This window comes from Chelonus insularis, unplaced genomic scaffold (genome assembly GCF_013357705.1).
Source record: "Chelonus insularis isolate UGA/USDA-ARS -01 unplaced genomic scaffold, ASM1335770v1 contig_84_pilon, whole genome shotgun sequence".
NCBI classification, from domain to species: Eukaryota; Metazoa; Arthropoda; class Insecta; order Hymenoptera; family Braconidae; genus Chelonus; species Chelonus insularis.
Window position 1 is genome coordinate 33,343 of NW_023276772.1, and position 25,088 is coordinate 58,430.

General features: G+C 31.9%; 1 protein-coding gene across 1 annotated transcript in view; it reads left to right on the forward strand.

Moving 5' to 3' along the window:
• The first annotated feature begins 484 nt into the window (after positions 1-484).
• Positions 485-25,088, forward strand: part of LOC118071449 (glutamate receptor U1-like) — a 106,831-nt gene continuing 82,227 nt past the window's right edge. The window contains exons 1-2 of the mRNA XM_035090615.1: positions 485-1,169; positions 1,248-1,418. Of these exons, the coding sequence (XP_034946506.1) occupies positions 1,054-1,169; positions 1,248-1,418 (287 nt within the window). The 5' untranslated portion in view covers positions 485-1,053. The remainder of the gene's footprint in view (positions 1,170-1,247; positions 1,419-25,088) is intronic.

Below are 25,088 nucleotides of genomic sequence, written 5' to 3' on the forward strand. Positions count from 1 at the left end.
TCTATTATTTCTTACTTTCAAATAGAGCGTACAGTCACGACAGAGCTTACCTGGTTTGACCATAAAACAGTTTAAATACTAAACAAGCAAGAATAAATTCATATACCTTCGATCTATTTAATAAAATTATAATTATATGAAAACTAGGATCGAATATCACAGTTGAGGAGAAATGCTATGAATACTAAATATATTAAAATCTGACGTGATTTAATAGGGAAATGATATTTTATGGATTATGCTTTAATTATGTCTTCGTCCAATGGGGTGATGTCTCATTGTATAAGCGGAAAAGAAAATAGTTTCTATAGGATTCAAATGACTCCAATGGAAAAATAATACTCAGAAATTATTTTCTTTGCTTCAACATTTCTATTAGAAAAGGTTAAATCCTGTAGGCTTTTTCTGAATTTGAATAAAAAATCATATTTAAATAGGAAAAGTTAAGAAAATTTTGCTACTTGAATAATGTCTAATACAATTATACAAATCTGAACAATTATAACAATAAGCTTGCGATTGTCTCCATTGGTTCTGATGTCATTAAATGGTTAAAGTAAGGCAGTTTGAGTGCTAATTCCTGGTCAGAAACCGCATAGCAGTGGATCGAGCAAGTTGTGTCAATTTAACTAAAACGAGATCTGCTCAAAGGCTAGTCACTCCAACATCTTAGTAAAGAAGGGAATAGCGTGATGAGTTTAAAGTCCGTAGGCGACTTCAGAGTACTGATTTGATTGATTAGGACCACCAGAGCACACTTCCAGGAATCAGGAAACGTATTTTGGTCAAAAGACTGATTAATTACAGTCACAAGTACGCTGACAATTGTTGAAAGCGCCGTAGTCACTATTTTTCCAGAAGTGCCATCGCACCCAGTTACATAGAATTTTATAGAACACACTGCTAGCTAAACCGAGTCTTTATTCACATCCCAAAAAGTCGTCTACACGGTAGATTACCTTATTGTCTCAGAAGTAGACAACAGTGCAATATAGAATTAAATATTAATTGTGAATAAATATACAACAAATAAATGGTGACTTTTTATTACAGATGATAAATCCAGATACATTGAATCACTTAAGTGACTTTGCAGACAAGAAAATCGACGGTGTAACGAAAGCGAACTATTTTTGGATTCAGCATCTCGTTCAAAGGATGAATGCTACGTACGTACCACACATAAAATTGATCACATTATGATTACTCCGCTGATGATACATAACTTTTTCATCGTAATATTTTAGAATGACTCTTACCTGGGAAAATACGTGGGGATATCAAGATCAAAATGGTACGTGGAATGGTATGATCGGCTTACTAGATCGAGGTCAAATTGATTTTGGAGGCACAGCAACATTTTTAATTCCTCAAAGACTTGGAGTGATCGATTACATTCAGCTGTATACACCAGTGTGGTAATACTTTATTAAATTCTTATTGATTTTACTGCATAAATCTTGAGTCAATGAAATTGAACTAAAAAAAATAGTACCTAAACAAAGAAAAAATTAGAACTTGCAGTTCATAAAACATTTACAATTCAAACCACAGCGGATTTCGACTAAATGCATTCATGATGAACGTTACCTGTAAAAAATGAAGAGCAAGTTGAAAACCTGGTATAATAAATTCTTTGATCATTTTCAGGCGTACTTTAGAAACAGCAATATCTGTGTTTGAAAAACTTCTCTCTTTACTTTTTCTACTTTTGAAAGAGTTGAGTAGAAAATTTTTACCTGTAGCTGCAAAAAATTTTTTTTACCATACAATGTAATGTAGATGGATCCTACTTAAACTGCGATTATCGAATGTCAATGAGACGTCACACCATGTGTACGTCTCAAATGAGTCTGTAAATAAACAAATTCTCCTTTTTTTATAATTATTTGGAAGAATTGAAAAACAGCAAAAATAATTAAGATTAAATGGAATTTAATGTCATCTGTCAAATTAAGTAATTTTTTTTTATTAATTTCGACGGATTTTTCATCCTATATATCATATTATTACTAGAATAAGCCGGAATTGGCGCAACTCTATGATTTAAAACATTTTTTGCATGTAGAACAATTTGAAAATGTCGGACTTTCCAACAGCAATGACGTGGCGCCGTTTCTTTTACAGATATGAGACGATAGCTGATTTTCTCTACACGTACTTATATTCATCGTGGTCCGTTAAGAACTCCGCTGTCTCTCTTACGGCATTTTAATTGAGCAAATTTGAATATTCACTGAATTAGCAACCGGGGCTAGGGGATATATTTTAGATGTTTACCCTTTTTTTTATTAAGTTTTCATGTCAGATTGAATAGTAATGAAATCGCGAAATTGACATGGTGACTTTATTGTATACGAAAAATCAATAAATATCAAAAAATGTTTTTTCTTCAAATTTATTTCCATCCGTTAGTATCCTTAATTAAATCAAAGCTCGCGTTTACGGTAAAACGACTCAAATTTTCCGTGATTTTCTCGAGGTCGATTATTTATTTTAATTTCTATTAGTATTGAATAGAGTCGTTTATTCAAATTTATTTCTCGTTTTCAGCAATGATTACATCAAGGCAAGTTGATTCAAAAAGAGTTGATCGAAGTCGAAGTGATACCAATCTTTCCACCGGGGCAAAGAAATTAAGTCTGACAAAAAGTATAGCCGTAGTCCACATCAACGTAAGATTCACGGATGTTGCCCTAAGTTTGTCGTTCACGAACACTCGGCATCGTTAAGGCTGGGCTGAAGTCAGAAATTTTCCCGAAGTTGACTTTACGCCCTCGCGTTGTGCGGTAGAAGGCCGACGCTCGATTTCAATTAAAATTGGGTAGGTAACAGAGAAATCGTTCAAAAAATGATAATTTTCAGGGATGCATTAAAAAAGAGAAGCCTTAGGACAGCACAAAATTCACAAATTTTTGAATCATCTGTTCCGAGCAAGACAGAGAACAAAATGTATACATCCATCTCCGTCTCATTTTTCAGAGAAAAGACTGCGAGTTCGGGCAGTTGACAAGCACGCTCAGCCCCCACCCTCTGTTACCAAGCCTGAAGCTTATGATATCTAAACGTAAACAAAGCAAATGGAAATATACTAAATTCGTAGTCAGAGCGTTCAACATTTATTTTACCGAACGGTGTTCAATTTCAATTACGGAAAAATTTTCTTTTTCATTTAAATTGCACGTAATTGAAATTTTATCATGCAAAAAATGAGTTTTAAATTTTAATTTTTATGTAAAATTATTTTTTCATCAATCGATGACAAATGAAAAAATATTTGAACAGGGCCATAATCCTTTTTTTTACAGATACAGAATTTTTTTTTTTTTTTTCGTTTAAGTGACTTTATGTGCTCATAAATTAATTCGTATATTTCATTAAATTATTCTTCAATTAATTTCGAAAAAAAAAAAAATTACTCTTTTGAAAATAAGCTGAGGGTGAGAAACGAGTTACTATGGATTCTCTTTTTTAGAAAATGTTGTCTTCAAAAAACAATAGGAATTGATTGTGAACTTATATAAACAACCAATTCATATGTTTTTCGACTCGGCGTTGATCAATTACATAAATAATTGGGGAAAAAAAATCAAATCATTAGTAAGAATTCATTTTGGCATGTTAATGTTATAATTACATGCAAATCTAACAAATAGAAAAGAAACAAAAACTTTACCATGACTGGAATCGAACCATGCCCATCAAAATAAAAGACTGATGCTCTAACCACCGAGCTATCATACTTACAATCCGCTGATTTATGCTTGTAAATTAGAAGCTGCAGGCTTGGGCACAGACAGTGAGGGTAAAGCTTGCCGGCGAAGTGCCGGAACTCACCACGTATTGTTTAAAGTACTTTTCAATGTTTATAATAATATGTTAATAACATAACATTGTGAATACATGTAAAGATGTATAAGTCGTAAACACAGGCTATTTTCAATGTATTTATACAAAAAAAAGGTTTATGGCTCTGTTCAAATATTTTTCGACTTAGCGTCAATAAATTCAATGAGTATAGAGATAAAAAAATCAAATTGTTACAAAGAATGAATTATGGCATGTCAATATTACAATTACATACTAATCTAACAAATAAAGTAGAAAAAAAAGTGGTTATTACTGGGATCGAACCCTGCCTGGTAAAGTAGAACTATGACGCTCTAAGCACATGGCCAGCATAATCTCAATATTGAGTTGATGTGTATTTGTTTTTACACTACATGCTTGGATACGCTGACTTGGAATTGAGCTTCCTTATTAACATTTGTATCTAATAAAAATGATAATAATGGATGAATGTATGTATTAACTTCCCAGTGGGACGTTATAGTAATGGGTCCGATTTTGCGAATCGCTAATTTTGACATATCTCCACGTTTTAAGGTCCCCAGAGTTGAATACGACAGTTTTTACGTGGACGTCTGTGTGTGTGTGTATTGTTACGCCGTGACTACCTCACACCATACGTGTATTTAATTTTTGCTGACTGTAATATTATTACGCCTGTGTCTCGAGACTCATGGCAACTCTCTTACTTATTTTTCTCAAGCGCAGTAACACATTAGTAGCACTACTTTTGTATTTTGATATTTTTTCATTTTTGTTATTCAGTCAGTCGACAGGAAACTATCATTGAAGTAGAAACAGAAATAAATAAAGTTTTCTCAATTCATGTGAAGAATAAGAATCAGAATATTGTTAATAAGTTTAGAATATTCAGTAATAAATAGAAGTGATTAATTAACTGTACTGTTGTTAACTATAATTTTAGTGCTAAACATTTAAGTGTAATTAATATTAAAAGTGACAATAAATTTGTGATCACTTAAAATAAATTTTTGTGTATTTAAATTGACTGAAATCCTGGAATTTATCCACGGCATAACAAAATTGGTGGCAGCGGTAGTATCTCAAATCAGTTCGAAATTTGAATGCTTGGATTGATAAAGGATAAAATGATAATAACAACACTTCTGTAAGTACAATTACTTATATATGGAAACACATATGACGGATAACGCATTTTCGGAATACAGAGAAAATAATAACGATTATTTCAATAGGGACGATTCTAACGAGTCTACGGAAGATTTAAACGAATATCGAAAAATTCAAGTAACAGAAAACACGATGGAAGCTCGAATTACAGATCTCGTAAATTCAGTACAAGCATTACAGAATTAATTAACTACATTACATTCAATAATAGAAAATATAAATGCACCGGCTAACAATCACACGTCAAATCACGATACAGTCGATCACGCATCTACAACGCAAGACAGCGTCGCGACGGCAACTGATATAAAAAATCTTAAACAACAACTCGAATTAATTACGGAATTCGAAGGCAATAACATAGCAGTTGAAACATTTATTTTCGAAATAGAATCTATTATTGATGATTTGCCGGAGGAGCAAAGAAATACATTTGTTCGATTGATCATTTCAAAAAAGATTATTAAGGGCGCACGGAAAGCTATCGACGGGCACGATATTCGATCGTCAGATGATCTATATCAAGTTTTACGTAACAATTTTGGCGAGTGTAAATCTTACGATATCGCTATTCTTGAGAGAAGCCAATGTCAACAAGGATCAGAAAAAGTAACCCTTTACAATAAACGATTCACTGAATGTCATCTTAATATTAAGAGAGCAATAAATAGTAATGTTGATTATGATAAAAGAGATCGCGCCGTTATATCAGCAAATGATGAAAAACAAGGACTGATACAGTACATTCGTGGTTTAAAGCCGAGTGTCAGATTATTTGTCAAAGCTGGAAAACCTACAACTATTCGAGAAGCTCAAAATTTAGCATTAGAAACAGAGAAAGAAGAAGAAATATCGCGCGTGGTTTATAAAAATTCGAATCACGAAAACAAAAAACCTATTAACAAAAATTTGAATAGAAACCCGAACAGCATCGATAATGAAACGCAGAAAAATCTGGCGCAAACAAAAAAGCGATTTCCATGTCATGGATGTGGCAGTTTAGACCATTTTATTCGAGACTGCCCACAAAAACCTACTAATGCAAATTTTCCGTCGCGCCGACAACCAACCGTGCCCGATCCCATCAAATACACAGAATGTCAAGGAACTCAAGAAACCCAGGAGCAACCTTTATGCTCAGAATCAACAGCCAATTCGGACAGCGATACTATTCGTTCTTGGCAGACACAGGAGCAGCCGTCAACGTCATCAAATTAAAGTGTACTGTCGGACTACCAGTCAGGAAAACCTGGGCGCAGCTAACGGGTATCAATGCTACGCCTGTGAATTGTACTCAGGAATGTAAAATTGAAATAGATAACGTTGAACACATTTTTCTCGTAGTTCCTAACGAGTTCCCCCTGGAAGAAGACGGTATTGCTGGTCGTCCATTTCTTGAGAAAGAAGATGTTATAATATTAGCGAAACGAAGAACAATAATTTTTAATAGAAAAATACCAGAATTAAAAATGTTGAAAATTGAGAATAGAGAATCAAACAATTACACAATAGAGAGAAGTAAACTTTTAGAGGAAAATACACGTCTAAATCATATTTTGGACGAGAAAGCTAAAGAAAATATATGGGAAATAATAGATTCATATCAAGATGTGTACTGTTTGCCAGCAGATCCGTTACCAGGCACAGATTCAGGAGATCATCCACTTGAAACAACAGACGAAATACCGGTTTTTGTTAAACAATATCGATATCCACCTGGACAACTTGAAGAAATTTTGAGACAAGTGAAAGAAATGAAAGAAAAAGGACTAATTACAGACTCGGACTCTCCATATAACTCACCTTTGTGGATTGCCCCCAAGAAAAGTGACGCTTCAGGGAAACAGAAATGGCGAGTTGTAGTAGACTATCGAAAATTGAACGAAAAAACTCGCGCAGATGCTTATCCTATACCAAACATAGAAGAAATTTTAGACCAGCTTGGTAACGCTCGCTATTTTTCAGCTTTTGATTTAGCAAGCGGGTTTCACCAAATCCCGATGAGAAAAGAACATCGACATAAGACGGCTTTTAGTACTCCTCAAGGCCACTACGAATTTGTCAGAATGCCATTCGGGTTGAAAAACAGTCCTTCAACCTTCCAAAGAATAATGGATAAAGCTTTTAGAGGGTTAATTGGAAAAGTATGCTTTGTTTACTTGGATGATGTCATCATATATGGATCAACCTTGGAAGAACACAATAATAAATTACGTATCTTCCTACAGAGAATGAGAGATGTTAACCTCAAACAGCAGCCTGACAAGTGTGAATATTTAAAACCTGAACTACAGTTTTTGGGTCACGTCATTACGAAGGATGGTGTAAAACCTAATCCTGAGAAGTGTAAAAGTGTTCGAGAATTTCCTCGTCCAAAAAACATGAAAAACATCAAACAATTTTTGGGACTTTCAGGCTACTATAGAAAATTTATCAAAGATTACAGCAAAAAGGCTAAACCATTGACACAATTGCTAAAGAAGAATGCACCTTGGGTATGGGAAGTAGAACAAGAAAAAGCATTTACAATTCTTAAAGAAGAATTATGTAATAGCCCAATCCTTGCATACCCAGATTTTTCAAAGGAATTCACCTTAGCTACTGACGCATCTGGAGTTGCAATAGGTGGAATATTATCGCAAGAAAAAAATGGAAAGGAACACCCAGTGTCTTATACAAGTCGGGTACTCAATGCAGCCGAACAACGCTATTCAACTATTGAAAAAGAATTATTAGCAGTGGTATGGTGTGTAAAACACTTTCGCCCATATTTGTATGGTCGCAAGTTCAAAATAATAACCGACCATAGGCCTTTGGTTTGGTTAATGAATCTAAAAGATCCTCATTCACGATTAGCCAGATGGAGAATCATGCTAGAAGATTATGATTATGAAATTGTCTATAAGAAAGGTGTTTTGAATACAAATGCAGATGCATTATCAAGAAACCCGGTACTGGCGTACCGAAAGAAGAAGAATGTAAATTCAACTAGTAAAAAACGAAAAGAGATAGAACGAGAAGAATCAGAGAACCAAGTTAGGAAACGGAAGAAGTTGAGTGAAACTCAAACAAAAAAGAAAGAAGAAAATGAGGAATCAGTAACTCATGATAAGAAACGAAAAAGAATAGAAGTAAACATAGAACAAAATAAGGAAAGAAAAGTAGAGGAAGAAAAGGAAGATAATACAGAAGATTTAGAAAGACCAGAATTAGCCTCACGAGCGAAGCTAGGAAAACAAATAATATTGACGAATGATCCAATACCTGAGGGTAGTGTGGATGTATTGTTCATTGAAGGAGAAAATTCACAACCCATAGAAGTCTACTCTGAAGAGGACAACCAAGAATATCACATTATTGTGAGAATTAATTTAGAAGGAGAAATTGAAAGAAAAAATTCAAGAAATAAAACAAATAGCAGTTAATGAAGAACTTGAAGAACTCCACGTTAATCACGATGGATGTATCCAGTTAAGTGGCTTTTTGAGTAAAGCTTTGGAAAAAATTTGGATAAAAGAATTTTGAAATAAGAAAATCACAATTTATCTTCATGATAAACGTAGAATGATTCCAACAGAAGAAGAGATACCGAAAAAATTAAAAGAAAACCATGACAGCCTTACTGGAGGACATGGAGGAATTAAGAAAACCTACTATAGAATTGCAGAGAACTATTTTTGGGAATCGTTAAGGAAAGATGTTGATAATTATGTAAGAAATTGTATAACATGTCAACGAAATAAAATCAATCGACATCCAACAAAAATGCCAATGGTGATCACCGACACACCAACCAGATTTAATACGAAAATTGCCATGGATATTTGTGGACCTCTACCTTCGACAACAGGGGAAAATAGATACCTTTTGACCTTGCAAGATCAGCTCACAAAATATCTCGTCGCCGTACCGTTAAAAAATTTCACAGCCGCTACAGTTATTAATGAATTTTTGAAACATTGGGTCAGCTATTTTGGAGTACCACAAAACATTTTAACAGACAAAGAAACAAACTTTACAAGTGAATTAATGAAGAATTTCGAAAAATTGTTGGGAATAAAACAAATAACGACAACAAGTTTCCACCCTCAAAGCAACGGAAGCCTCGAACGTAGTCATCAGGTATTAAAAGACTTTCTGCGACACTTCTGTGATGAAAATGCTCAAAACTGAGACGAAGTAATCCATTTTGCAACACTATATTACAATACATCGAAACATGAAGGAACTAAATTTACACCCTGTGAACTAGTATTCGGTCAGAACGCAAAAGATGTATCATCAGTCAAGAAACGTCATAATATACCATATACTGAGTATCTCAATGAATTAAAACGCAAGTTATCAAAGAATCTAGATGAATGCAAGAAAATGATATCCGAGAGTAAACAACGATCCAAGGACAGATATGATAGAATGAGTAATCCTCAAGAATTCAAACCGGGCGATTTGATTTGGTTACGGAAAGAAAGTGCAGCTAACAATAAAACACATGCACTCAACCTACCATGGGAAGGGCCATATCAAATATCTGACAAGACGTCTGACGTCAATTATGAGATAATAAAGAATAATAAAAAAATTATCGTTCATGCAAATAGATTAAAATACGCTAATATAAATTTGTTTCAGAATTTCCCTGATTGAATTTTCTGATGGTAACAAAGAAATTTACAGAGAAACAGGTTTTCCTGTATTACCAAATATCTACATGGAGTATTTGGGGGACGTAAGATTCTTCCACGAGACCTACAACGTAGTATCATATATCAACTTGGATGAATTAACATTCCAGGAATCCGAAATCATGAAAGGACTCAACATGGTCAACACGTTTTGTAACGAAAATTGTACTGAAGCGAATCTGATAAAGAAAATACGTAGACAAGATAAGTATAAACTGTTTTCTGCTATAGGAGTTCCAAATCTAGTTAGAGAAAAGAGAGGTCTATTCAATTTTGTCGGTCAACTTTCCAAAATTTTATTCGGAACTATGAGTTCAGATGACGCAACTTATTACAATAATGAAATTGATGCTATTCATAGGGATAATAAAAGAATAAGTGAATTATTTCGAAATCAAACATACATATTGCAATTAACTATTCATAAAACTGAAAGCCTCTTTAGAGAATATAGTGAAAAGTTTAATAAAATAAATTCTAATTTTCAAAGTATTGATAAAAACATTCAAAAAATCTTAGAGACTGAAAATATCATTCAAAAAGATACTGTAATCACAGATATTTGCTTAGAAATTGAGTTAGCCCTAATTGAGTTTAGTAGAAATGTGAATATGATAGTTCAATCTATTAGTTTTGCAAAAATTGGTCAAATAAATTCCCAATTATTAACACCAGATTTACTTATGAGTTCAATAAAATTGATAAGAGACGAAAAGGGAGCAAACGAAATGCCAATTGCTCTTCATCAAGGCAACTATTTTGAATATTTAGAAATAAGTGACGTATCAATAAGTGTAATAGGATATAGATTTGTTTATGTAATCAAAATACCGATTTTAGAAATAGGAAATTATAAAGCATACAGAGCAATTCCTGCTCCTAAATTAATAAGAAGTAATCTATTGGCTTATATATCAAATCCAAACGATTATATAATTACTAATAATGAAAGACTATTATATACCCCTAGCGATAAATATTTTTTAGAAACTTGTAAAACCCACAAATCACTCTATTTCTGTAAAACGATATACCCAAAATACTTTATTCAAAAACAAGACACATGTATGAGCAAAATTGTAAACGAACCTGTAAATTTAAGCGAAAATGATTGTGATATTAAACTGATTAGTGTAAAAACTTCTATTTGGATGCAATTTAAAAGTAATGACAAATGGTTATATTCGGCCCCTAAACCTGAGACTATTAAAATTATTTGCAATAATAAGGTAACAGATAAAATTATAAACGGAACAAAAATATTGTGGATGGCACCTGGATGTAGTGTTGTCTCTAATAGTGTCATACTAAATTCTTACAAAAGTACAAATTACGACAATAATCAAACTTTTATACCATTGATTAATTATAACTTTAACCGAAATTTCCAAATGATCAATAATTCAATTATGAACCCCAGTTTATCCAAAATTTATTCAATAGAGACACCTGATGTAAAAATTGAGGATTTAACTAAATACGGAACTAAATTAAATGAAATTAAAAGAGACGCAATTGCAATAGGTAACCATGAACGAACAAAAACCACTTATGAAAAAATAATGTTTTGGCTAACTTATGCTATGTACGCTTTAGGTGTGTTAGTTATACTATATTTAGCTTACAAATTAAGAATCTTTCAATTGATTAAATTCATAGTGAATAAGTTCTTTTCACTATACAATAAGTTAATCAACCTCCTAAAACTCAACTCAATAACAACGAAAATTATTCCAACGAAATTCCAATGAGGACAATATGTTACGCAAATTCTATTTCTTCAGATTTAAATAGCATTTCAGAAAATAGTCAACAAAACCATCATTCAAATCAGAGAAGAAAACTAACTAAATCAAAATTACGCATATCAGAATTTGAAGACTCAACTTAACACTTTTTTGTTTTGAAAATCTTTTTCTTTTTGGAAGATTTTCCAATTTAAGGGTGGGGGTGTTACGCCGTGACTACCTCACACCATACGTGTATTTAATTTTTGCTGACTGTAATATTATTACGCCTGTGTCTCGAGACTCATGGCAACTTTCTTACTTATTTTTCTCAAGCGCAGTAACACATTAGTAGCACTACTTTTGTATTTTGATATTTTCTCATTTTTGTTATTCAGTCAGTCGACAGGAAACTATCATTGAAGTAGAAACAGAAATAAATAAAGTTTTCTCAATTCATGTGAAGAATAAGAATCAGAATATTGTTAATAAGTTTAGAATATTCAGTAATAAATAGAAGTGATTAATTAACTGTACTGTTGTTAACTATAATTTTAGTGCTAAACATTTAAGTGTAATTAATATTAAAAGTGACAATAAATTTGTGATCACTTAAAATAAATTTTTTGTATTCAAATGGACTGAAATCCTGGAATTTATCCACGGCATAACAGTATATACGGATGTGCGTATGTTCGTACGTGCGTTCGGAATTATTTTTCGCCTCGATTATCTCGAGAACAAAAAATGATATCGACGTGAGACCAATTGCATTCGACGCGTAATTACGTAACTTAGAACTGAAAAAGTTTTCAGGAAAATCGGTCAAGCCATTTTTTTGGCAGAATCAAAAAACTGGAAAAAAATAAAATTACTTGAATTTTGCAATTTATAAATTATACCATTTTTTAGACAAAATTTCAAGATCATTGCAGAAATATGAATATTGAATGATTGGAATACTTGTATGGATATATGATGACAATATTTCATCGAAAAAAAAAAATTTAAAAAACAAAATCAGCAATGAAAGAATTTTAAACTCGTGTCAGGATTGAGAAAACAGTATTAAAGACGCTATAATAATCAATAATAATTGTCAATAATATGGAATTGTGTTTATAACAATTGAACATTGTTACTAACAAGTGAATATTGATCATAGTAATATTTAGATAATAAGTTTTAAATTGTTATAAACAATAGAGATAGGGACCCTTTCTACATATATGAGTACTTTTAACGCATAATTTTTTCTTTTACTAAAAAAATGTTACCAACCGTATGACATAAATGAAAACATACTTTTTTCGTGTATAACAATGAAATTCGTTGTAAATAATGAAAAAAAGGATCTATAAGGTACATTCGAATTCTTCTAACGCACAATTTTTTCTTTTACTGAAATAAAGTAACTAACCATATCAAATGAATAAAAACAGACTCATTTCGTTTATAACAATTCCATTTGTTATAAAGAATAGAAACGAGTTCTATTCGACGTTTTTCCGTTTTTTCCACTGGGAAGTTGGCCGTCTGGGGCTTTCGGATTACACCCAGACCACTGCAGAGCACTGATATTTTTAAGTTATTTTCAGGTATTATATTAATTAATGTGGAATGAGTATCATCATTTTCATTTATTTTAACTGCAATAGTCATTAAAGTGTAGGGCATTGTAAAGTGACACACTCTATTCACATCACATACATGATTACCTGACACACACACACAGACACACATACACAAATTACTCACCAAAATGCTCGGTACCATCAGTTATGGATACGGATTAAGCATTTTTTCAATATGGATGACTAGGGTCAACTGTGATCATGGTGCTACTATCTGTCGGACTTATTTAAACTAATTTCTAATCATAATCATCCCAAATCGTGGGATTCTAATTTCTCCATAATTATCCAATTTCATCATCTGAAATAATTCTCTTTATGCTCAGGAATGTTGCAAGAAGTACGCTAGACAACATTTAGGAGCTAGATTAGATAGAAAATAAATAATTCACCGTTTCTTTTCACATCCTTGTAGCAGCCATCTTGGAACTGAAGCGCGGCAAATCAATTCATTATTACTCAATTTTCTTTTTTATTTTTTAATTAAAAAATCAGTCGGATGATTGAAATAATAATCGCTATCTAGCGCACTTCATCATAAAACAAGTTGTAATTTGAGACCAAAATTTTCAAGTGAAAACCTAAATTCGCGGAGAAATTAGAAATCTACGATCTAATGTGTTTAGATAGGAGGGAATCAGTCGCCTCCGTGACTTCAGCCCAGCCTTAATGCCTGGTTTGTGCCCGAAGTAAATACCGACCGCGGGTAGGATTTTTTTTTACATTAAGTTTCCAATCCATAATTTTTTAAACTCGGGATGAACTGATAAAACTATATAATTTGAGATAACACTAAAAATGTGACGTTTTAGTACATAATATAATTTTTTTTTCATTTTAATAAGGTACGATGTTCTATCGTAATTATCAACAATTAGAAAACATTCCATAAAGAAAGAGTAATCAGTTATTTATTTTGCATGTCTCGGAATTAGAACACTCGTGGGAACATGACAATAGAAATTTATGATTTAACTATTCCTCAAGAAATTTTCGTTGATTATTATTATTAACGACAGACCTTTCGACAGTTCTAATAAAGGAAACGATATTTTTTCGTTTTTTATAAAACAATCTATGCTACGATACTAGCTTATTTTCACGACTAGACGATGTGACATAATTACATAACATAAGAATCGATTGATTGAGTGAGGTTTTAAATGACAATTTCGTCGTTTGAATGTTCCAATTCCAAATACGTAATACTTTGTGAAAAAAATATCAGTGCTCTGCAGTGGTCTGGGTGTAATCCGAAAGCCCCAGACGGCCAACTTCCCAGTGGAAAAAACGGAAAAACGTCGAATAGAACTCGTTTCTATTCTTTATAACAAATGGAATTGTTATAAACGAAATGAGTCTGTTTTTATTCATTTGATATGGTTAGTTACTTTATTTCAGTAAAAGAAAAAATTGTGCGTTAGAAGAATTCGAATGTACCTTATAGATCCTTTTTTTCATTATTTACAACGAATTTCATTGTTATACACGAAAAAAGTATGTTTTCATTTATGTCATACGGTTGGTAACATTTTTTTAGTAAAAGAAAAAATTATGCGTTAAAAGTACTCATATATGTAGAAAGAGTCCCTATCTCTATTGTTTATAACAATTTAAAACTTATTATCTAAATATTACTATGATCAATATTCACTTGTTAGTAACAATGTTCAATTGTTATAAACACAATTCCATATTATTGACAATTATTATTGATTATTATAGCGTCTTTAATACTGTTTTCTCAATCCTGACACGAGTTTAAAATTCTTTCATTGCTGATTTTGTTTTTTAAATTTTTTTTTTTCGATGAAATATTGTCATCATATATCCATACAAGTATTCCAATCATTCAATATTCATATTTCTGCAATGATCTTGAAATTTTGTCTAAAAAATGGTATAATTTATAAATTGCAAAATTCAAGTAATTTTATTTTTTTCCAGTTTTTTGATTCTGCCAAAAAAATGGCTTGACCGATTTTCCTGAAAACTTTTTCAGTTCTAAGTTACGTAATTACGCGTCGAATGCAATTGGTCTCACGTCGATATCATTTTTTGTTCTCGAGATAATCGAGGCGAAAAATAATTCCGAACGCACACACGATATCAGCAAAGATAAAGAAAACGATTGTGGACGTTACGGGAAGGATTCGATTGCTCAATTAATATATGAATTTAATAATAAGAAGTGAAAAACATTCGTGCCGATATTTATTATTGAATTGTAAAAGTGAACGATTTAATACGACGTAATCATGAAATTATTAAACTCGAACGAAAAATAACTCAACGATCTGTGAACGAAATGTTTAAACCCGTCATAGCTCCTCCACAACAATTAGAGGACAGGACACCAATGGAAACAGAAAAATTTAATGTGAAGAAAGAATAGCTTATCAAGAAAGATCCAGTAGAAGGAGCCACAAGCTTCCAAGCAACACATGATGATACAGTTAATTATCATGTAGATAATAGTGCATTATCTGATGATTAATCGTTCACAACTACTCCTCATCAAATTACACCAATGAAAGCGTTACCTGCAGTATCATATTTGAAAAAATTTGATTCGAAATATCAAGAGGAGAACATTTAAAAATAAACTGATGATTGGTAACTCTGAAGCAAGATATGATAATAAATTTGCTTACATAGGTAATTAAAAAGATTAAAGTACTTCTGGTCTCTCGGAGTTGCTAGTTACGGAATTGCATAATTCCAAAATGACAACAAAAAGTTCTGACTTCGAGTCGACCGGACGAGAAAACTAAACTCTAGTGGACTGTAACGATACGAACAGAACAAAGAAAAAGATTGGATGCTAGAAGGTTCCTTAAAAATTGTTCATTAACACCAAATTGTATGGGTTTTATAGATTTTATTAACCAATAACAATTAACTAAAACAGTAGAAACTAATAATCACTAAGTTTATGTGAGTTGACTGTGAATTAATTGTTCATACACTCATGAATTGTCTGATGGTTATTGTTCCACCAAAAAAAGTAAAAAGAAAACTTATGAACAAATTTTAAAAAACACTTACGCTTATCATAAACATTATCATTCTGATAAAAGTCTCAGAGAGAATAAATATTCAGAATAGTATCAAAGTATGTTCAGTTAATATTCATCGGAAAGTAATAGAGGTTTGCCGCAATATATAATAAACCATGATTGACCTCTGAACAATGTTCATTTGGATAATTACAAAAAACTTGTTGATTGATTACGTCTACTTGTTTCATTACGTGCTACTGGTAATTATAGCCATAACAATAAAAAAATGTCAATTATCAAAGAACTACGGGAAGCTGGTATGTATTAATTAGGTGCTTGATATCATTACTCATTGATCAATCATCTCTTGAACAGAAACGATGAGTGCATACATTTTCTAAAAGTAAAATAGAGCAACTTTGATGGACCCCACTCACAAAGTAGGGATAAATTTGCACCCGCTGGAGGATATTCACGAGTGGATAGTGGCCTTGTAGCACAGGATGAGATTAAAAATTGCATGGTGGGGGTTGTATCAACTAAGTTTTAGTTATTTTTTTTACTATATTTCTACAATTATTATAATTGCTTAAGGCTATTACAAAAGGCTCTCGACGCGCTATCGAAGATGACGAAGTTTACTGAAAAAAAGCTGCGAAGCATGTGATTCAAGACGTTCGAAAGCGAATAATAAGGCGCAGAGTTTTGGAGTTGACGGGGCTCAAAGCTATGCAACTGCAGTTTCTTGCACTCAGACACCTTGAGACAGGCCCCACCGACGGGTGAACTGCTACTTGAAGATACATTTTTTTGAATGTGTATATAGTTGCTCGTGTACTTCCAAGTGAAGCACAAATGCGTTTGAATAATTATACTTATACGTGTATTACAAAGAACCCCTTAAGATACGGGAGTGGAAGAGATCAACCCCATGAACGAGACTGATATGTACACGTGTTCATGTGAAATGATAAAAATAGCCTTTTTACTGATCACATTTTTTTTCATTAACGTGTTGTTTAATACATATTTTCAATATCGCAAGAAATATTCTCAAAATAATAAATTATTAACGGGAACTCAGCTACAAAAAATTATAAGGTACAGTTTATAGTAATCTTAATCGCAATTCATTATTTCCTCGACAGCAAAAGAATTGAGAAATTATCAACAATACGTCGTTTTTTATTTCGTGTTGTGGTTGTTTCAGTTTCACGGCGTGTGACGACTTGGTCAATAGCATCAAATAAAATACTATTAGGTCAGGGCGTTTACCGGTAATTAAAAAACGTATTGTGTAATAGTTAATGTAATTCCTATTAGTAGAATTTGACGTATCACCTTGTACTTTACATAGGGTCAGATTTTTGTACAAGATATAAGTTTTTGTACAAGTTCGGACTACCCGAAATAAAAGATTATATATAACTATCAGTATCATAGCCTTCTAGCGGAATCAGTGTCACAATACAACGCTCTGTCATCTAATGTTTGCAGATAATAGAATGATTCTAATTGATCCTGGGCAGTGGTGTAAGCGGTATCGGGTGCTTCTACTTTTTTACATGTAATAAGTACAAAACAGATGGTTGTGGATCAATGCTGTTATTGACATGAGTGTTATCATTAGCTGGTTTCAGTAAATTAACGATTCTGGTTGATTTGGATGGTCCTAGATTTTCGATCTTGACTATGTTGCTAATAATGTTTTCTCCATCTGCAATTTAAATAATAACTTGAAAAGTCAAACATACTATGGTTTTACCGAAAATTCAAATGATCGTAACGTACATACTATCATAATTCAAGAACGGCAAGACACAGGCTGCATTTCTTTTATCACTGTTGACTAATGAGTTTGTCACTTAACGGATTCTAATAAAATAAGCCATAAATATTCCACGGGTATGTGCTCGCTCCCGATAAATTTATCCAATTATATATACATTTAGAATGTTATATAGAATTCTATATAATCCTTGAAAAAAAAATTATTTTATGTAGTCATAAATCTAATCAGAGTGCCATTTGGGGACATTTCTTAAATACAAGGTATTATTTGAGCACATTTGTATAGTTTGGGGACAGTCCCCAAAAAAAATCACGTATCCAACGTATTATTTGAGCCACTGGTCTATATACAAGGTATTATTTGAGGACACGACGCTGCCACGTTGTAGTAGATTTTTTTTTTGTTTTTTAAAAAAGGTGAAAATGAGGGCAAAGGTACACTGTAATTGCATACGCTGTCCTTGCAGGGTTATTATCTTTTCTGTAACCGTGCGGCCTTCAACCGCACGGGAATTTTGAAAATCGAGAGGGGGATACCAGTCCCCTGTCCCCAAATAATACATTAGATGGATTTATATATATATACATTTATGAAGTTATATATAATTATATACGATCTTACAGAAATATAAACTTCTATATCAATGTATATAAGTTTATAAAACTATATACCGTTATATACGTTTATATTCAACTATACTTATTCTAGGTTTTCTACATGTATGGCATTCCCGATGTCAAAATTTTATAATTTTCTTAAAATAATGAGAAATTAATTATTTTCAAATATTTTTTTAAAAATAGATCATATCATCATGAATATTGTGAGACATAGACCGCCAATTTTTGATACAATCGCAAAATGTATTTTATGGATTGCTCTACTAAACATACTCATGCACCTGTGAAATTTTTCACGAATTTCAAAAGTTTATTCTCAAGTATTTCTTTGACAATACATTTTGGCATACATACATTTTTTTTACAGTAATTTCTATTTTAATATCATAGATAGTACTTTCTTAATTTATCATACGTTTCTACTCGTTATTTAAATTAATTTTAGCTTTTTTCATTTGCACTGCAAATAGCGTAATATATATTCTATGAAAAGTAATGAATAATTTAATATTTTCCCATAATTGCTAACTACAGATTAAATTATTGCAATGAATTTCTAAAATATTTCTTACTCTTCATACAATCTAACTTTTAATACTCTTCTTTTTAATACCTCTTCTTCGTTTTACTAACTCGTCACTTTTAAGAAACTAACGATCAGTCAGTTATACCGAAAACAATGAACAGATGTGTATAGATTCTACTTAAGCAAATTTATATATATATTTTTAAAATTGTATATCCTACGTACCCAGGTATTTACACAGTAAAAACAGAAATTGAATAAATATTAAAATATATCAAAAATGATCGAAAACGTATTTACATTCGTAACAACTGAACAACATATTTACATTTGTAAAAAATTAACAAAACATATTTACAATTATAAAAAAAGTGAAAATAGAAAATTATAAAAAAATATCAAAAATGAAAAATTATAAAAAAAAAATACATTAATTAAAAACGCACTAAACGAGAATTTTATCGTTTGAATAAGCCAATTCTGATATGTGGTATAGACCCCCTGTTTTTTATTGTTCAGAACAAATTTGATTGTTAGAAACAATAAAAGTAGGCTCCTATACATTTTACAAGGTTAAAAGAGCTAAAATATATTGAATTGATCTCGAACATACGTCGTGACACGAAATTCATTTACGACCAAAACAGCTGATTACACAAAATTAAAAGAAATAACCGATGACATTATGCATGCAATAGTTTCAATTAATTTATTATTATTTTATTAATTTGATAAATTAGCATGAACATAGTAAAAATCCAAAACTAATAACATCTATTAGTACTGAAATATCAGTATTGTGTGTGGGTGTGTGTGTATGTGCGTGCATGTGACAACACGTGTCAAGATTATTCTATGATAGTCATTTATTTCTACATATAAATGATTCGATTTCACTATCAATAGATGTTATTACTTCTTATTCATCCTAATTGTAACGAAATACAGTACTTACGATTATAAAATGACGATCTAACGCCAGTTTTTTTGGCACTTGTTTGAGCACGTGTTTTACTTGTTGCTGTTTTGACAAAAAAGGATTATGGGAAAGGCAGTAGAAAGCAAGATGCTCAACGGAGAGCGCTGATTAGTGGAGCATCTCGTTACTATAGCAACGTACCCATGTGCACACTCACTTAACTATACCTTTCTTATAAAAATGTCTTCCATGTAATTAATTATTGTCAATACATAGGAAACTGTAGCGAATAAATAAAAAAGAATAAAACTCATTTTCGATCACTTGAAATACTGATATACTCAGCTCATTACAAACTGAAGTGTGTAACGTACATTACCTATTTTGTCGGTCTTTTTTATTTGCTCACTGTTTTATCCGCATAAATAGCTTTATTCTATGTATGAAAAAATTGTAACGACTATCTTGAATTAGCAAAAAGGTTATCTTTATGCAACTTCAATAAACTCGGCCATTTAATCGTTTCCACAGACAATAAACTATAGAAAAATATGATACCAAACAAGTTGAATAATATAGTAAAGCTGGGTTTTCTATTCATAATTAAAGAATTAGCATTGTATACACAACCTGATAAGGGCTTTACTTTCAATTGATCAATTATTTTTTAATAGACAATTTACACAGATATAGAGCACTAACGGATATTAGACGGAAATATTCCATTCTTAATACGAAAATTTATTAAATTAATTATATAAAATTTGTCCAATTGAATATGAAACGTTCTAAAAATTGTATTTTGGAGAAAACTTACGCGATAAATGATACAATTTCAGATAACCGTGTTTAAATTGTGCACTAGATAGTGTTTTATAAAAGAGGTATTGAATATACAAGGAATAAATTCATTCTTTTGCTTTTGACATTATTTATCTAATATTATAATCAATTGTTTATCTAAAATGAGAAACTTTACAAGTTAAGTAATCATAAAAAAAATTTTATTTATTTTTTACTATACTGTTTGCAATTCAGTATTTTTTATGTTTGATAGAAGAGTAATCATCTACATTTGAAAGCATATTAGTTAGTTAGTATATTTTGAACTACCATAGTATAAATTTGAAGACCAACATAGCGTATACTATGAACAAGATTAACTGTATTGCTAATCAAATCTTCGAATCGAAAGCATGATGTCACCCCCAACGGTTCGAAGTCTTACAACTTCTGATAAATGTTAAAGAGAGTGAAGATTGAATGACATGTGTTGAGGAGCATACAAATATTGAAATTTCGAAATGAATGACTCGAGAAAATATTGACTCTGTTGTGATTCAATCTCAGTGATACTACTTTGATTTGAAACATAAATTTCAAAAACTAATTGAGAATAATGATTAAAATAATCCGCTTTTAAGAAATCGTGTACTATGGGGATTGAATAATAGAAAAACCATGCTTTCAGTTCGCTCGCTTTTGAATGTTTTAAATAATAGTTCTCGATTAGAATATAAAGAAAATAGTTCATATGTGTATGAATTATCTAACCATAATTCCAGTACTCTTCTAGCAAAGTCCAAATAGACAAAATGCATTACATCAATAGAAGTTCTACGGATTATGTTTGGTAAAATATAGTTTATCATAGATGGACCTTCAATACTATATTAAGGGAAGTTTTCTTGAATTTCTAATTCCGCGTGTTGCTTGTGCTATTCATGCAATCGTAGTGTAATAGGTCGATGCCCACCTTCAAATAGATCAATATGAGTATTTCCACGATTATTCTCTTCTCGGTGAGTGTAACCTGATATTAAACATATAAGACAACCATAAAATCCATTAAACTGCATGTAATTCAAGAATTCAGCTTTCGCAGGACTATTACCAGTACCACTAATCAAATGTGCTGTAACCTGCTTCAATATGTTTGAGCTTGGAATTTTCAATTGAACTCTATCGTGAAGTATTTGTAACTGGTCATGTAATAGTCGCAAAAACAAATTTACATCTGGATTAGAAGGCCCAAACCAGATTCCAGAAATAATAATATTTACTTTCGTTATTTTTTTAGAGTACGGCAATTCATTTATAATTAAATAAAATAGCCATACGCTATATTTACGGGATTTAAAAACTGGAACACGATCTGTACGCCACATAAATGGGATGTCATAGGGACTTTTTCTAGATTATTTCTTTCAGTATGTTGTATGTATATTTGACCATCATATATGTTTTCAATTGCTTTGTCATTATGTTTTGTGCGGTTATTTGGATACAAAAGGTCATCAATGAAACCAAGTCGTAAAATGAGTTGTTGTAATTGTTCTTCAATAGGGATTCCAATGAAATAGAATTTTTCACTATTTTCAATACCACATTCGCAAGTTAAACTTTCCGTTTGTAATGATGCATTACACACTGAACAATAGAAATGTTTTTTCAATGGAATGTTAACATTTTTGAAATACCTATACTTATATGTAAAGAAATTAGAGACAATAGATTTGCTAAAGCCTGTCTAATTCAATTATTTTTCAATGCAAAAACAATGTACACATTAATTATCATATATAACGTATGTGTATTTATGATTTCATTATTTATATTTTCTTGTAAAAAAATATAATAAAATTAATTTTATGAAACGAAACATTACTACTTATATATTTTGAATGTATTCTTTTCGACTAATATCTTCAAACATGCAATTATTATATTACCTATATAATGAATATTGTGGCTTTCTTTCCATTAGAAAAATGTAACAGTACTAACAGATTTAAGAATAATTATATGTTTGCCAAGATTCAATCAACAAATTTAAATTATATTAAATTCAAATTATAAATTCAATATATTTTTTAGTCACTGCAATAACTCATATCGTCTACTTCGGCTGTAGTCATCGAGATTACTTGATTTATTCAACTTTGGCATTTTCCCGATAAAAATGTGTACTTTTGTTGTTTTATCATATACACCTTAAGTAATTACTTACTATTCAAAAGATAATGTAGATGGCACTTTTGAAATTTTTTAGTTTTAACTAAAACGGAACAAAAACAATTTTGAGTTGTTTTATGACACTTATACTTAGGTCATTCTGTTTCTCATGAGGAGCGGTTCATTGCTAGCAGGTACTCGTCCTGTCAAAGTGTTTAGTGCTATTCTGTGTTTGGTATAGATATTTCGTTGTAATTGATGAAGTGTAATGCGTTGATGTCTGAAAAATAAAGAGTTGTGGGCCATTATGGTTCATTTCTGTTTAATATTTTAACCTATCAAGAGTGCCTTCTAAAACTCACTCCCAGTGGGAAGTTATAGTAATGGGTCCGATTTTGCGAATCGCTAATTTTGACATATCTCCACGTTTTAAGGTCCCCAGAGTTGAATACGACAGTTTTTACGTGGACGTCTGTGTGTGTGTGTATGTACGTATGTGCATATGTGCGTATGTACGTTCGGAATTATTTTTCGCCTCGATTATCTCGAGAACAAAAAATGATATCGATGTGGGGCCCATTGCATTCGACGCGTAATTACGTAACTTAGAACTGAAAAAGTTTTCAGCAAAATCGGTCCAGCCATTTTTTTTGCAGAACCAAAAAACTAGCAAAAATGGAAAATAACCTGAATTTCTCAATTTATAAATTGTACCATTTTTTAGACAAAATTATGAAATCATAAAAAAAAAATGAATATTGAATAACTAGAATACTTGTATGAAAATATGGTGATTATATTTCATCGGAAAAAAAAATTTTAAAAAACATAATCAGCAATGAAAGAATTTTAAACTCGTGTCAAGATTGAGAAAACAGCATTAAAGACGCTATAATAGTCAATAATATGGAATTGTGTTTATAACAGTTGAACATTGTTACTAACATTGAAAATAGTAATATTTAAATAATAAGTTTTAAATTGTTATAAACAATAAAAATAGGGATCTATTCTATATATATGTGTACTTTTAACGCATGATTTTTTCTTTTACTGAAATAAAGTAACTAACTGTGTCAAATGAATAAAAACAGACTTATTTCGTTTATAACAATTCTATTTGTTATAAAAAATGAAAACAGGTTTTATTCGAATTGTTTTTTCATTTTTTTCACTGGGAAGTTGGTCGTGTGGACCTTTCGGGTCGCACCCAGACCACTGCAGAGCACTGATATTTCACTATAAAAATCAACAGGGGCAAAAGTTTCGAAATTATTTACAAAGTGATCACGCTTCCAGCTAAGTCTTTTCATCTGAAGATGAGTGATCACGGTGGTTGTCGACCGCCAAGGATCCAAAACTGATGTCTAATGAGTGCTAGAGTTAAATAAGTGCCACCGTGAAGAGTGCGTATATGAGCATCAGAGATTATGAGTTTAAAGAGTACGGAGATTAAAATTGCAGGATATTTTGGGTCATGAGCTAAGAATGAGTTCTCAAATCTACCGCTCACGCGGATGACTCCATGAGCATCAAGATAAGCAGTGAGTCGAGCAAAAGCATGACCTTCCGGCCAGATCATCAACGTCTTGTCAATGTCCACGGTGTTGATTGGCTGGTTGAGTGATGAGTTCTTCTGCTTTTTCATGAGTGCTACCGCTCTAAAGATGATGGCTGTAACTCCGAGTAGACGATTAAGTGATGAGTATTTTTGAATGAGCTCCCAACTCTCAACAAATTTTGTTGTTAAGATGGTGTTGACTATTTCTGGTCTTTCTTCTAGACTAATTTGCGGGTCAAGATCAAATTCATGATTAGGCCAGAACTTTGAGTACTTGAGCAACCATGGTAGTCCAGACCACTATAGAGGATGAGTTTCGAGTGCTAGCAGCGTTAAGCCCCTTGATGCGCAGTCGGTTGAGTTTTCTTCACCAGGAAATAATCTTTAACTGCCGTTCGGAACGAGTTCATCTATCAATGCAACTCGGTTCCTGTGAAAGTCCTTCTAACGTGACAGTGATGAGTGTAGCCACGTGAGCGTCACAGATGAATCAGTCTATAAGTATGTTGGTACATGAGTTAGATTAAGTGGCTCCTGACAATATTTAATGAACTTTGCTAACAGCTAACCTAGAGCTACCTTAGTTTTGGAACAGACTAGAGTAGAGTGAGTGCCTGAGTGCAGTTTGTGAACCTTAATATACACAACTGCCGCAATTGCCTATTG